Source organism: Leptodactylus fuscus, chromosome 6, assembly GCF_031893055.1.
Source record: "Leptodactylus fuscus isolate aLepFus1 chromosome 6, aLepFus1.hap2, whole genome shotgun sequence".
Classification (NCBI taxonomy): Eukaryota; Metazoa; Chordata; class Amphibia; order Anura; family Leptodactylidae; genus Leptodactylus; species Leptodactylus fuscus.
The window spans coordinates 87,908,378-87,923,894 of record NC_134270.1 but is presented as its reverse complement, the minus strand read 5'-3'; the positions used below and the strand labels follow the sequence as shown (position 1 = coordinate 87,923,894).

Sequence of the window (15,517 nt, the reverse complement as noted above, 5' to 3'; positions counted from 1 at the left end):
TTAAAGCGTCTCAAAGTTATTGCCATTTAAAGTGACACATGTCAGTTTTGAAAAAAGAGGCCTGGTCCTCAAGTCACTTTTGAGCTGTGTCTCTATAGGGTTCAATCACATTGCCCATGACAACCACAGATGGAATAGGCAATGGGAAATCCAACAGTACCTACCCTTAACTGCCATTGTGGATGTGTGTGTGTGATGTGGTAAGACCTTCCCAAATTCACTTTTCTGGCCCTTAACGTGAGCCTTTCCAAATTAAGTTAGAGGTCCTTAAGCTGAGCTACCAGCAGAGATTGAGGCCCTTCAGGTGACATCAGTCTTTTACCTGCAGAGTTTTAGGCCCTTTAACTTAGTTCCGCCTTGCACCAGCAGATATTTGTTGGTCCTTTGGGTGAGTTGAGCCTTTTAAACAGCAGTGTTTTTGGCTCTTGGAGTGAGTGGAGCCTTTAAACAGCAGTGTTTTTGACCCTTGGAGTGAGTAGAGCCCTTAAAAAGCAGTTTTTTTGGCCCTTGGAGTGAGTAGAGCCTTGCACCAGTAGTGTTTTTGGCCCTTGGAGTGAGTAGAACCTTGCACCAGCAGTGTTTTTGGCCCTTGGAGTGAGTTGAGCCTCTAACCAGCAGAGTTTGGGGGAATCAGGGTGGATTGAGCCTCTAACCAGCAGAGTTTGGGGGAATCAGGGTGGATTGAGACTCTAACCAGCAGAGTTGGGGGGAATCAGGGTGGATTGAGATTCTAACCAGCAGAGTTGGGGGGAATCTGGGTGGATTGAGACTCTAACCAGCAGAGTTGGGGGGAATCAGGGTGGATTGAGACTCTATCCAGCAGAGTTTGGGAGAATCAGGGTGGATTGTGCAACGCTGATGGTGGAGGAGTAGTATGAGGAGGAATTGTAGAGGGTGACCACACACATAAAACTTAATGTCGGGGTGCTTGACAACGGTGGACATGAAAATGATGGGTCTATCCAGTGGCTGATCATTTTGATTAGCATCAGCCGATCAGCACTATCAGCTGACAACTGCCTGCGCTTATCCATAATTATGCCACTGGCTGCACTTAAGACCTTTTCCGAAAGCACGCTGGCGGCAGGGCAGGAAAGGACCTCCAATGCATATAGCGCAAGTTCCAGCCACAAATCCAACTTGGAGACCCAATAAGTATAGGGCGCAGAGGGATTGGAGCGGACAGGGCTGGGGTTGGCCAGCCAGGTACTCCCGCAACAAGCGCCTATACTTGTCTCTCCTGGTGACACTAGGCCCCTCAGTGGCGGTACTTTGGCAAGTGGGTGCCATTAACGTGTCCCAGACCTTGGAGACTGTGCCCCAGCCGGGTGTGGACCGGATCGCAGTTGTTAGCCTCTTGGAGGCACTCTCCTCTCTGCCGCCAATGAGAGTTGGTGGAAACATCTCCATCATATTCTGCAACAATTGCTTGTGGCAATCACTGATGCGACTGGCCCTCCCTTCTACCGGAATAAAATTAGAAATATTATTTTAATACCGGGGGTCGAGGATTGCAAAAATCCAGTAGTCCTTGCTCTCCAGGATTTTGAAAATGCGCTTGTTAGTTGAAAAGCACTCCAACATGTATTCAGCCATGGGACGCACTGAACTTCCCCGCTAGCCTCCTGTGTGACGGTGAGATCTGCCACTTTGTCATCCTTCTCCTCCCTCAATATACGCTGTGAAGAGAGGGGGCCACACGGTGGCTCAGTGGTTAGCACTGCAGCTTTGCAATGCTGGAGTCCTGGTGTTCAAATCCCGCCAAGGGCAAAAAAACATCTGCAAGGAGTTTGTATGTTCTCCCCGTGTTTGCGTGGATTTCCATCCCATATTCCAAAGACATACTGATAGGGAAAAATGTACATTATGATCTCTATGTGGGCTCACAATCTACATTTAAAAAATGAAATAAAATAAAAAAATATACGCTATGAAGCGGACAGGAGTGTGCCCTGACTATCCTGCTGGGATGGTTCTGCTCCTATGCTGGACTCCTCAGCGTACAAAGCGTTATCCCTGATGGTGATGAAGGATTCTCGCATCACACACAGGAGCGGGATTGTGACACTCATGAGTGCGTCGTCACAGCTGACCCTCATGGTTGGCTCCTCAAAGACACGCAAGATCTCGCATAAGTCTGCCATCCATAGTCACTCATGGTGCAGAAACTGCAGGAGCTGACTCTGAGGAACCAATGGGTTTTGGAGATGGTACTCCATCAAGGGTCTCTGCTGCTCACACACTCTACTCAACATGTGGTATGTCGAGTTCCAGTGTGTGGGGACTTCGCCCATCAGCCGGTGTTCTGGCTGGAGGCTTCGGAGGCTAACAGCGGCTACTGTAGACTTGCGAAAGTGGGCGCACAAGTGCCGCACTTTCACCAGTAGCTTGGGTAAATTGTGGTACGTTTTTAAAAACCATTGCACCACTAAATTGAACATGTGTGCCAGGCATGGAATGTTTTGGAGGTTGGCAAGCTCCAGAGCCGCTACCAGGTTCCAGCCGTTATCTCACACTACCATGCCTGGGCCCAGGTACCGCGGCAAAAACCATGTTGATGTCTCATCGAGGAGGGCATCCCTCACCTCGGAGGCAGTGTGCTGTCTGTCCCCCAAGTTGATGAGCTTCAGCACAGCCTGATGATGTCTCCCCACGCCAGTGCTGCAGTGTTTCCAGCAGGTAGCTGGGGTCGATGTGATGGCGGAGGTGGAGGGTGGTGGTTCAGAGCCCCTGCCAGGAATGTTGGGCGGGAAAATGAGGTAGACCGCCCCAGTTTGTGACCCGGTCCCAGCCTCAACTACATTCACCCAGTGTGCCATCAGTGAAATGTAGCATCCCTGTCCGCTTGCACTTGTCCACGCGTCGGTGGTCAAGTGGACCTTTGTGCAAATCGTGGAACTTAGGGCCCACCTGATGTTACATGACACGTGCTGTTGCAAGGCAGGGACGGCACAGCGTGAGAAGTAGTGACGGCTAGGGGTGGCATAGCGAGGTACCACACTTGCCATCAGGTCAAGGAAAGCCGGAGTCTCCACAAGCTGAAATGGTAACATCTCCTGGGTCAGGAGTTTGGAGATGTGCGCGTTTAAGGCTTGTGCATGTGGGTGGGTAGCACTGTACCTTTGCCTGCGGTCAAAGTTCTTGGAGATGGTGGGTTGCTGGGAAGAGGCGCATGATGGTGCAGGAGAAGGAGCTAAGGCAGGAAAAGGGGAGGATGAGGGAGAAGTCCCCAAAGTGGTGGAAGTGTCCTGGCTGGTGGTCTGGACTGCAGCGCCAGGCCTGGCAACAGTGGGAGAGGCAATGGCGGCACTGTTGGACAACGATTGTCCTGCGTTTGCTCTCTCTCACTGAGCCCAGTGCTTGCATTCCAAATGACGGCGCATGGCAGTGATCGTAAGGTTGCTCTTTTCAGAGCCCCTACTTAGTTTCGAGTTGCAAAGTGTGCAAACCGCACTATATTTGTCCTCCGCGCATACATTGAAAAATCTCCACACCACTGAAGACAGTGGACTCATGTAACCCTATCTAAAAATGTGTGCGGATTCCTTAAAACCCTTTCCCGGCACCTTCCAGCAATGCTACATAATACGGTGATGGATCACCGATACACTAAGACAAGTGTACCTTTATAGCATATTCCGTAAAAAACGCTAATGTAGATTTAATTGTAGAATTTAAAACTTTCACCACTAAGAACAGCAGGACATGTGATTAAATAGGCAGAGTCTTGGATTCCATTGAAGAGGAATGTGACGATCCGGTGGTAGAAACGAATGAATTATTTAAATTATATACATTGTTTTAATAACAGTAGAGGCTAGATTGTGTGCCTTGATTAAAGGCTTAACATAAGAAGTAATGCATATTTCAACTCATAAAAAAAGTAATTGAGGATGATTTTTGAATAACTTATAAATAAGTTAGCATCTTTTTATTTCACTGTTTCTGACTGGCACAGTTTTGTTTTGTCTTGTGGACTATCGTTTTTAATCATGATGGAATAAAGCATTGAAAGTTTTAAAGCTCTGGAGTGTTGCAAATCATCTCTTCACCTGCACACGTTCTTCGATTGATTCCCCTCCCCAGAGCGGAGGATAGGTTTGGCACCTCCAGGAAAGCTTGAACAACATGGTAAGCTACAGTCTTCACACATATTTTTCACATGTTCTTGGTGCTCGGACCTGGTTAGTGTTGTACCCTGACCCTGCTTAATGTGGCTATCAAGCTGGGGATTGTGGGGAAGCGCAATGCTTGCTGCCCCAGAGGAGTAGGCATGGGATGTGCTGTAGCTTGACCGCAACCTTGCCCCCCAGCTGCATTTCCACGCCCCCGGCCTCGTCCATGTCCTTTTGCGCTAGGCTTACGCATTTTGAGATGTATGTAGATGCAAATTTTATGGTGTATACACTGAGGAAAGCTGGATTGAGCGTATATGGCCTGACAAATTTGATGTGTATACCACTTGGGTTTTTCTGGAGGTATACACCAAGGAAAGCTGGATTGAGTGTATATGGCCTGATGGATTTGCTATGTATACCACTTAGGTTTTTTTGGGGTATACACCCAGGAAAACTTGATTGAGAGCATATGGCCTGAAGGATTTGTTTGTGTATACCACTTAGGTTTTTTGGGCGGTATACACTGAGGAAAGCTGGATTGAGCGTATATGGCCTGACAGATTTGCTGTGTATACCACTTAGGTTTTTGAGGGGTATACACCGCGGAAAGCTGGATTGAGTGTTTATGGCCTGATGGATTTGCTATGTATACCACTTAGGTTTTCTTGGGGTATACACCGAGGAAAGCTTGATTGAGCGTATATGGCCTGAAAGATTTGTTGTGTATAGCACTTAGATTTTTTGGGGGGTATACATCGAGGAAAGCTGGATTGAGCGTATATGGCCTAACGGATTTGCTGTGTATACCACTTAGGTTTTTTGGGACTATACACTGAGGAAAGCTGGATTGAGCGTATATGGCCTGACAGATTTGCTGTGTATACCACTTAGGTTTTTTGGGGGGTATACACCGAGGAAAGCTGGATTGACTGTATATGGCCTGACAGATTTGCTGTGTATACCTCATAGGTTTTATGGGGGTATACACCAAGGAAAGCTGGATTGAGCGCATATGGCCTGACGGATTTGCTATGTATACCACTTAGGTTTTTTGGGGGGTATATACCGAGGAAAGCTGGATTGAGCGTATATGGCCTGAAGGATTTGTTGTGTATACCACTTAGGGTTTTTTTGGGTATACACCGTAGAAAGCTGTATTGAGCGTATATGGCCTGACGGATTTGCTGTATACCACGTCTTTTTTTTGGGGGGTATACACCGAGGAAAGCTGGATTGAGCGTATATGGGATCCTATGTACCCTATGTGAGCATACAGGACTCTGCTTACCCCTATGGGACCGGTATATACTGTATACCAGTGGTTGGGGAAAAAAGGGCTTTTGGGATATTTTGGCAGGTTGAATCAATATACTGGAGCTGTATATTTCCTCTCCCTGCACTATAGCTCTGAAAAGAGCTGTTGTTCAGTTTTTCCTGCCTAACAGAAGCTACAATTCTATCTGACCCTCTGCAGATCTCTGTCCCTATCTCTCCAAACTGCAACTGAGACGAACATGGCGGCCATTATTCTTATAAATCTTATAAATTATTCTTGAAACAATTTTTGGACTCCATGCTGTGTAGTGAATAGGATCGTTTTTAAAATCCGATCTTCGATAATTTAAAAAAAAAATCCCATTGACTTGCATTGGGATCGGAATTGGGATCAGGATCGGGTTCAAATGGAAAATGATCGGAAATCGGATTTTAAAAACGATCCTGAAATTTCAAGATCAGCTCAACCCTATATTTGATCCCTCTGGCAAACAAAATATAATACTTGGTGGCAAAACCCTTGTTGGCAAGCACAGCAGTCAGACATTTTTTTGTAGTTTATGATGAGGTTTGCGCACATGTCAGCAGGAATTTTGGTCCACTCCTCTTTGCAGATTATCTCTAAATCATTAAGATTTTGAGGCTGTAGCTTGGCAACTCGGAGCTTCAGTTCCCTCCATACAGTTTCTATGAGATTAAGGTCTGAAGAGTGGGTAGGCCACTCCATAACCTTAATGTGCTTCTTTTTGAGCCACTTCCTTTGTTGCCTTGGCTGTATGTGTTTGATCATTGTCCTGCTAAAAGACCCAGCCATGACCCATTTTTAATGTTCTGGTGGAGGGAAAAAGGATGTCACTCAGGATTTTATGGTATATGGCTCCATCCATTCTCCCATTGATACGGTGAAGTAGTCCTGTGCCCTTAGCAGAGAAACACCCCAAAACATAATGTTTCCACCTCCATGCTAGACAGTGGGCACGGTGTTCTTTGTGTCATAGGCAGTATTTTTCTTCCTCCAAAGACGGAGACTTGAGTTAATGCCAAAGACCTCAATTTTTGTCTCATGTGTCCAGACCACCTTCTCCCAATCACTCTAAGAATCATCCAGGTGTTCATTGGCAAACGTCAGATGGTGTATTTTAATCCATTACGGTGTGATGCGTTACCAATGGTTTTCTTGGTGACACTGGTCCCAGCTGCCTTGAAAACATTAACAAGTTCCCCCATGTAGTTTTAGACTGATCTCTCACCTTCCTCATGATCAAGGATACCCCACGAGGTGAGAATTTGAATGGAACCCCAGATCGATGTCGAATGACAGTCATTTTGTATTTCTTCCATTTTCTTACTATTGCACCAACAATTGTCACCTTCTCACGCAGCGTCTAACTTATAGTTTATAGACCATTCCAGGCTTGTGCAGATCTATGATCTTGTCCCTGACATCCTTAGGGGGCATTCACATGGAGTAAAGTGACACTGATTCTGCCACGATAACTCGCTGATGAAAAGACTCCCATTGACTTCAATGGGTTCCATTTTCCGCACGGAACACATTGAAATCAATGGGACATTTTTTAACCCATTGATTTCAATGAGTTAGGGGCGGAAAATGGAACCCATTGAAGTCAATGTGAGTCTTTTTATCAGCGTTGATTCTGCCGCGAGTTATCATGGCAGAATCAGCGCCACTTTACTCCTTGTGAATCCCCCCTTAGAATGCTCTTTGGTGATGCCCATGTTGTAGAGGTTAGAGTCTGACTGATTAATTGAGTCTGTGGACAGGAGTCTTTATACAGGTGACAATTTAAAACAGTTGTCTTTAATGCAGGTAACGAGTTGATTAGGAGCATCTAATTGGTCTGTACAAGCCAGAACTCTTAATGGTTGGAAGGGGATCAAATACTTATTTCTCTATGCAAAATGCAACTAAATTTTTAAAATTTATACAATCTGATTTTCTGGATTTTATTGAAATCAATGTGTTGTGTGATGGTTGATACTAAAATGGTAGTTATATGGTTGCCTTTGACATTTGTGTGAATATAACCTACCATACTGACCAGAAATTATTAACGCATGCTGGATCTGTCAAAATGGAACATGAAAGTTTATGTAACATTACTCTAATAAACAGTTTTGTTAGTAAAAAGAGAAACTGAGCATGCATGACCCGGATAAAAATCGACTACAGGACATATCCAATGGCAACAGTAGGGAAATAGAAATTTCATTGGGCTTTCCTAGAGGCATATGCAATTTAACTAATTATTGATACAAATTATATTTATCATAGTTCTTTTATATGACATGACTGCTATTGTGGGAATACCCGCTTAATACATTTAATAAACCTGACAACCTACGTACTCTATTTTAGAGCTCACACAGCAGAAACATGTCAGAAAAAAAGGTGGTAAAAACTTGAGGCTTCTGTAGTTTGCAATTTTGAATCCCACATGGCCACACACTAATTAGCTCCATTCAATGGGTCAAACTATCGGAATTTAGTTATGCTTGTAGAACTACATTTCCCACAAGAAACAATGGGTGGCATAAGCAAATATTTTGATTCATTTAATTGTGGAAAACTTGTTAAAATCTGTGCTTCACCTGTACGAGCCAGATGGTTGAAAACCACATCAATAGTTGTGCCTCATGTTCAAAAACAGTTTGTGTAAATGTTCCTTGGGGGTGACACACTATGTACCAAACACAGTTATAATGGACAGAACTGTCATTAGTAAATAAGTGAAACACTGATTCCAGGCTATTTCTCATTCACTGATTGTGAAGTTATAGTGCTAATGAGGCCAGTAATGAGGGAGAGGCTGTAATTAATCTTTGGTTCATTTACTTATAAAAGGAGAGCACATGTGGTCCCAGAACTGAGTGCAGTTATCTGCATCCAGGTGCATAGTATGTCATCACCATTAGGGCTAGTTCACACGGCGGAAAAGTTTTCCACCATGTGGTTTTTTGCTGCAGCTAGCTGCGACGGGATGCCGATGCAGCGCATCAGCATTCCGTTGCGGCATCCTGCTCCTGATTAGACCATGAATGAATTGGCCTAAACAGGAGCGTGTCTCAAGTGAATCCATGGCAGGACAGGGCATATTGATTCTTCTAGCGGGGAAAAAAAAGCAAGCGGCTCCCAATGAAGTCAATGGGAGCCATTTTTGCAGGCGCATTCCGCCTCAAAATGAGCCTGCAAAAAACTCAGTGTGAACATACCTTTAGAGCAGTCTTTCTCAAAGTGGGCGATAACGCCCCCTTGTGGGCGCTGGAGGCCTATAGGGGGGCAGTAAAGGGCACAGAGAAGATTGGGGGGGCGTTGAAGCGGTTTAGGGGGGCGATGGCTAATTTAAAGGGGTGGTATCATAACAATGATTCTATCTATACTGCTTGTTAATGTGGATGTAAGACTTTTCCTAAATACATTGCTTCAGCAAAACTGCTGTGTTTGTCCACTATCTTACTTTATTCACTTCATTATGGACACTAGCACCTGGCCCCCTGCTCATTGCTGAGGGACAGGGGTGAACCTACCCCTTTCGCCGCCCAAGGCGAACTACAGAAAGCTGCCCCCCTCTCGGAGGAGGGGGCGTGGCGGAGCGAAGGGGGCGGGGCTTAGCGCCGTTCGCAGGCATGGAGAAGACCTGCTCTCTGCCTGAGCGTGAGGGGAGGCTGCTGGAGCAGCGCTGCTCCAGTGGCCTCCCCAAACCACCGTTCGATGCTAAGCTTGTCCTGGACTGGCTTAGATAATCAAAAATGCCGCCCTCCCTGGGGTCCTGACATAGCGCCGCCTGAAGCGCTCGGTTCAGGTTGCCTCATGGGAGGTGCGGCGCTGCTGAGGGAGCCACATGACGTAGCTCCCTGCTGTGTGGAGGGGGGGGGGGTTGTTTGGAGCCAGCCTGTGTCTGCACCACACATACACATCACATACACATCACCTAGCTCCCTGCTGTGAGATAGAGGGGGGGGGGGTGGAATAAGTGCTGCTTTCTTATATAAAGCAGTCTAAATCCTACTGGGCTAAAGGACCTGGTCTCTCTGTTCACTAGGATAAAGCTTTATTATATAGAGCAGGCTGCTAGTGGGCAGAGGAGCCAGGTCCGTTAGGAAACTCCGTACAAGGTAAATCCAAGTCTACAGGACCTTTTGATGACATCACAGGCCCTTCAGTCATCCCATAGGATCACGCTATGTGTTGGCCGGAGCTACACGCTAATTTGGGGGCGGGGCTAATTGACACGAGCAAACAGGAAGAAAGAAGATTTTTAGCCAGCTTAGAAGGCAGATCAAGCTTCATGAGGCTACCCCTTTAAAATTGTTTTTTTGCTTTTAACACAAACTTTACCGCACCTTTACGCTTAACGCGTGTTTCCTCATGCAACGCCATCTAGGGGACTAGACAGTAACTATTTCCTGTCCAAAAGTTGTCAAACTGTACCATAGATGGCGGTAAGCTCCAATGCGAAGCGAGAAGTTTCTAGTCCATTCTCGAAAGTACTAGGCCCGCCCGCTGCCTCATATAAAAGCGCTCGCGCCATCATGTCACAGCCAGTCATGTCATTCGACGATATTACAAAAACAAGTAAATTTAGTGACTAGGTAAAGTGCTGTATGTGCGGTGGTGAATACTGTGAGTGGTGTCATTAGCAAGTTTTTAATATTCGATTCTTTACTTCGGCATTTTTGAAGACAAAATTATGTCGGAAGCAAAAAGAAGAAACGGCAGTATAGCGCGGAATATATAAAATATGGATTTATTGAAAATCCCACAAATCCATCTTCCATTTCCTAATATTACAAAATGGTGTTTTACATTACCCTCATCAGAAAGTCTTATTTTCACATGACACACATAATTTAATTATTAACATAATGACTGTGATTGTGATTCTTAAGATGTAGCAAAGTAAAAAAATTTGGAGGGGCGCTAGAAAATAATTAATTCTCAAAGTGGGCGGTAAACAAAATAAGTTTGAGAACCTCTGCTTTAGAGTAATGACACAGAATATGGAACTGGTCATGAGCTAGGCCATGTTGTTGGAATTTTTATATACATAGTTAAATATTTATTGATTATTGTAAATAAAAAAAACAGGGGTGGACACAGGCAGCTGAAGGTCCTTGTGTATTAACAGTTATGAGCCCCTTGTTTTACAATAACTCACCATAGAGCACCACACTTATGTCAGTCTAACCTCCAGAAATTGTTAGCTACGAAGTTCAATAGGTTAGACATTTACCCACTATCAAATAGACAGAAGAAAGATGATTTTAAATTGATAGGGCCCCTTGACCTATTGAACCGCTGTGCAGCTGATTGCAGCAATGGTATATCTGCCCCTGTCCCTTTGTGCTTTTAGGTTGGTTTATCAATAAATGCAGAATTGTTTTGATTCACAGTCCAGAGACAGCCAAATGCTTGTGATTATTATAACAAAGAAACACTAAAAGTACGGTACTTAAAAATGGCAAAGTACTGTAAAACGCAGTACTTAAAAAATAAGGTTTATTATAAAAAAAAAAAAACTGTTTCACAAAATGTTTCAATATTATTAGCTAATCAGATGTGTTATATTTTCAGTGCTTCAGCTACGAATGCAGCATCGTCGATCACAAGAACAAATGTCTGAACGGACCACAATGCCATGTAAGTTTCTGGTGACTTTGTTAATTATTGTTTATAGCTTTCAGCTGAATACTATTGCATGTCAATTGAAAGCCTTCAATACTTTTTAACCTTGAAATTTAATTGCCATATGAAAATGCATATAAGAGTAGTATCAAGGCAATGGAACTGAGCTGCAGAAGGACAATATGACTGATACAAATTGTTTTAGTCACAAAGAAGAGGTTGCAGCAGTTTAAGTGACACAAGCTCCTTCAATCAGTTTATTGGTAAGCAGGGGTGAACCTGCCCCTTTCGCCGCCCGAGGCGAACTACAGAAAGACAGCTTGCCCTGGACTGGATTAGGGAAGCAAAAATGCTGCCCTCCCTGAGGCCCTGGCATAGCGCCGCCTGAAGCGTTCGCTTCAGGTGGCCTCATGGGAGGTGCGGCGCTGTTGGTAAGGGTGTCCACTATCTTTTATTAACTTACATCACTGTTTATTGTAATTTAGACAATGGCTAGCAAACGACCATTTACTTCAGTGCACAGTATGCACTACAAGAGCAAGAGTTCCAGTGTGTAAGGTGAATCCCACTGTGGTAGACATGAGCATGGTGCCCAATTGCAAGCTCGAATCAGAGATTTGGAAGAGCAGAATGCAACACTGAGGGCGAATGATAATCTTTAGCAGAGAATACTGGTATACAGTATGGAGAATAGTATAGAGAATACAGTTAGTGGGTTAGATATGATTGTTGCTGGAGGAACATCAGGAAGACTAGGTATGGAGCTGGGTTAATACAGAGAGAAGGGGTTGAAGAGGATCAAAGAAAAGGAAGGCCATCCAATAATGTGTGAATATCAGTGTCAGAAATGGCAATCCTAGTGCCGCAGCCCAGATAGAGGGAACCTGAGGTTGGGAATAGTAGTGGTGGATGACGTGCCACCAGATAGGTGGATTATACTCAACCACTCTCCCCAGCTCTTCTCCTAGGCCAAATACCGATGAGGAGGGCCTGCTATACTACCTGATGGTGGTGGTAGTAATTTCTCCTGGGGCGCTTCCAGTTGGAAATGGGACATCTCTACGCTGAGATCATGTGATGGTGTTAGAGAGGGCTCTGAGGGTGATGAAGGAACAACTCAGAAGGCAGTTGTGCAGTTGAAACAGGTTTTAACTTTATTCAGCAACTGAACAAATAAACTAGCAGCTTCCAAATGGGGGTTGCAGTCTCCCACTAGTCAACTACCTCAACCTTGGTCTTGAGAGGACACCCAGTGATGTTTAGGCTCTAGTGGGCTGTTAATCTTACAGGTTTTACACTCTTTCGCAAAGACAGGGCTAAAATGAAGGGATGCAGAGTGTGTATGTATATCAGAAGTGGCATGAAAGTGAGTGTGATAAATGTGGTAAATGTGGGTGAAGATTGTGAGAATACAAAATACAATCATTTTTCGTATATTCCATAGACCTACAAAACATAACCGAGGATTTAGAGGATCAGTTGTATAAGGAAATTGAGTGGGCGGCACAGGCGGGTACAGTGGTTTTGGTGGGAGATTCTAACTACCCAGATATTGACTGGGGTCCTAGTTCTGCATCATCTATAAAGGGGAGGAAATTCATTAACTTGTTGCAGGACAGTTTTATGGTCCAACTTGTTGATGATCAAACAAGAAAGGATGCTTTTTCTGGATCTGATCATCTCTAATAATGTGGGCCTTGGTATCTTCTGCATTTGTTTACTTGGTGTTAGCTTCCTACTGTGTAATTTCCTGTCTATCTTCCACGCTACCTCCCTGTAACTGCTCTTCTCCTCTCTCATTCTGTTACACTCCCTGTCTCCCTAGATATGCTACACTAAGCTATCCTACCCACTGCTAGCCCTTTTCAAGTAACTAAGTAAATTAGAAGTTAGCCTAGGGGAGGGGGTTTAGCTTAGGGGTTAATTTGTAGTTTATCCCAGACAACCACTTTAAGGACTGCACTTCAGGATTTAGACTATATATATATATAACACCTATTTTTAGTTAGTGATACAGAGGTTAATTGGAAGACATTTAAATCTACTTTGAGCAAGTTTATAGCAAAATATATACCAATAGGGAACAAATATAAATATCCTAAGTTAAACTCACCGTGGCTTACAGCTTTAGTTAAAAAGGAAATAAGTAATAATAATAAAAAAGGGCATTTTAAAAATATAAATCTGGTTGCCTATCACATTTGAAAATAAAATAAAAGTGGCTAAAATACATAATGAAAGGCATGTGGTTATGGAAAAGCAAAACTACCCCCCTCCCACCAAATTCTTTACATATATAAATGCAAAAAAAAACAAGGACAGAACAAATAGGTCTCCTAAATAATGGTAATGGAAAGTTGGTTCACAGGATCAAAAAAAGCAGAGCTGCTAAATGAGTTCTTTAGTTCTGTGAATAGAGAAGAACGGGGTAATTGATGTAGGTGCCACTAATGCTGGTAATACATCAACTAATATACTAAACTGGATAAAATAAAAATGGTCCAGGCCATGCTAAACAAAATAAATGTGAGCAATGTTCTATGTCCAGATGGATTACATCCATAAGTACTTAAAGATCTCAGTCATTGCTGTACCTCTATTCTAAATGTTCAGGGATTCTCTAGTGACTGGTACAGTACCAAAGGACTGGCACAATGCTAATATGGTGGTGATTTTCAAAAAGCGCTATAGGTCTACCCCAGGTAATTACAGACTTGTGAGCTTAACATCCAGTGTGGGGAAACTGTTTAAGAGGCTCTTAAGCGACTATATGCAGGAGATGTGACTATATGTAACATTGTATGTGGCAGACAGCATGGTTTTACTAAAGACAGAAGTTGTCAGACTAACTTGACTTGTTCTTATGAAGAGGTGAGTAGAAGTCTGGCTGTGAATATAGTGTTCCTGGACTTTGCAAAGGTGTTTGACACTGTTCCTCATAAAAGCGGATCCAAACATGGAAACCATAGCTTATCAATTGCATCCAGAGAGTTGTGGTCAATGACTGCAGATCAGACTGGTCTGCTGTTATAAGTGCTGTACCCCAGGGTTCAGTGCTTGCTCTGCTGTTATTTAACTTATTTATCAATGATATAGAAGAAGGGATTAATAGTACTGTCTTTATTTTTACAAATGACACCAAGCTATGTAATACTGTACAGTCTATAGAGCATGTACATAGGTTTCTAGCAGACTTGGACAATTGAGTGTTTGGGCATCCACATGGCAAAAGAGGTTCACTGTAGATAAATGTGAAGGTTTGCAACTGGGTAAAAATAATCCACATGCAATTTAGGTGAAGGGAGGGGGGAGTTAAGCTTGGAGAATCACTGGTGGAAAAGGACCTGGGTGCATATAGATTGAATTACAGCATGCGATGTCAATCAGCTGCTTCCAAGGCCAGCAGGATACTGTCTTATACTAAAAAGGGTATGGAATCAAGGAACAGGAACGTAATATTACTGCTTTATAATTCATTGGTGTAGCCCCTTCTGGATTATGCAGCAGTTCACTTGTGGTCACCACTACCTAGAAAGGATATCCTAGAGTTGGAAAAGGTTCAACTGAGGGCCACAAAACTGATAAGGGGCATGGAGGACCTCAGTTGAGCCGTATCCGCCTCAAAATCCTGACCAAAAAGACGGCTCCCAATGAGAGCCGCTCAGGAGTATTTTCAGAAGAAACGGCTCCCGGAAAAAAGAAGCGAGATGCTCATTCTTCAGGCCGAGTCGCCTCGCGATTCGGCCTGAAGGCACTCCGTACTCCGGACTAGGCCTAATCATTGGGCCTAATCTGGAGCAGAGTACAAAGCTGGATGCCGGAGCAGTGCACCAGCTTTCAGCTGCGGCTACCTGGTTTTTGGTCTGGAACCTGAGACGGAACCTGAGCAAGTCCATCTCCAAGACCTGAATGTTCCTGTGTCTACCATGCGCAGTGTCATCAAGAAGTTTAAAGCCCATGGCACTGTGGCTAACCTCCCTAGATGTGGACGGAAAAGAAAAATTGATGAGAGATTTCAACGCAAGATTGTGCGGATGGTGGATAAAGAACCTTGACTAACATCCAAACAAGTTAAAGCTGCCCTGCAGTCCGAGGGTACAACAGTGTCAACCCGCACTATGCATCGGTGTCTGAATGGAAAGGGACTGTATGGTAGGATACCCAGGATGTCCCTAAAGTCAAACATGGCGGAGGTTCCCTGATGTTTTGGGGTTGCTTTGCTGCCTCTGGCACTGGACTGCTTGACCGTGTGCATGGCATTATGAAGTCTGAAGACTACCAACAAATTTTGCAGCATAATGTAGGGCCCAGTGTGAGAAATCTGGGTCTCCCTCAGAGGTCATGGGTCTTCCAGCAGGACAATGACCCAAAACACACTTCAAAAAGCACTAGAAAATGGTTTGAGAGAAAGCACTGGAGACTTGTAAAGTGGCCAGCAATGAGTTCAGACCTGAATCCCATAGAATACCTGTGGAGA

General features: G+C 44.2%; 1 protein-coding gene across 1 annotated transcript in view; it reads left to right on the top strand.

Annotated features, from left to right (window-relative positions):
• Positions 1-15,517, top strand: part of LOC142208337 (myocardin-like) — a 116,107-nt gene that overhangs the window by 72,764 nt on the left and 27,826 nt on the right. Inside the window, exon 2 of the mRNA XM_075276780.1 lies at positions 10,990-11,055. Within this exon, the coding sequence (XP_075132881.1) occupies positions 10,990-11,055 (66 nt within the window). The remainder of the gene's footprint in view (positions 1-10,989; positions 11,056-15,517) is intronic.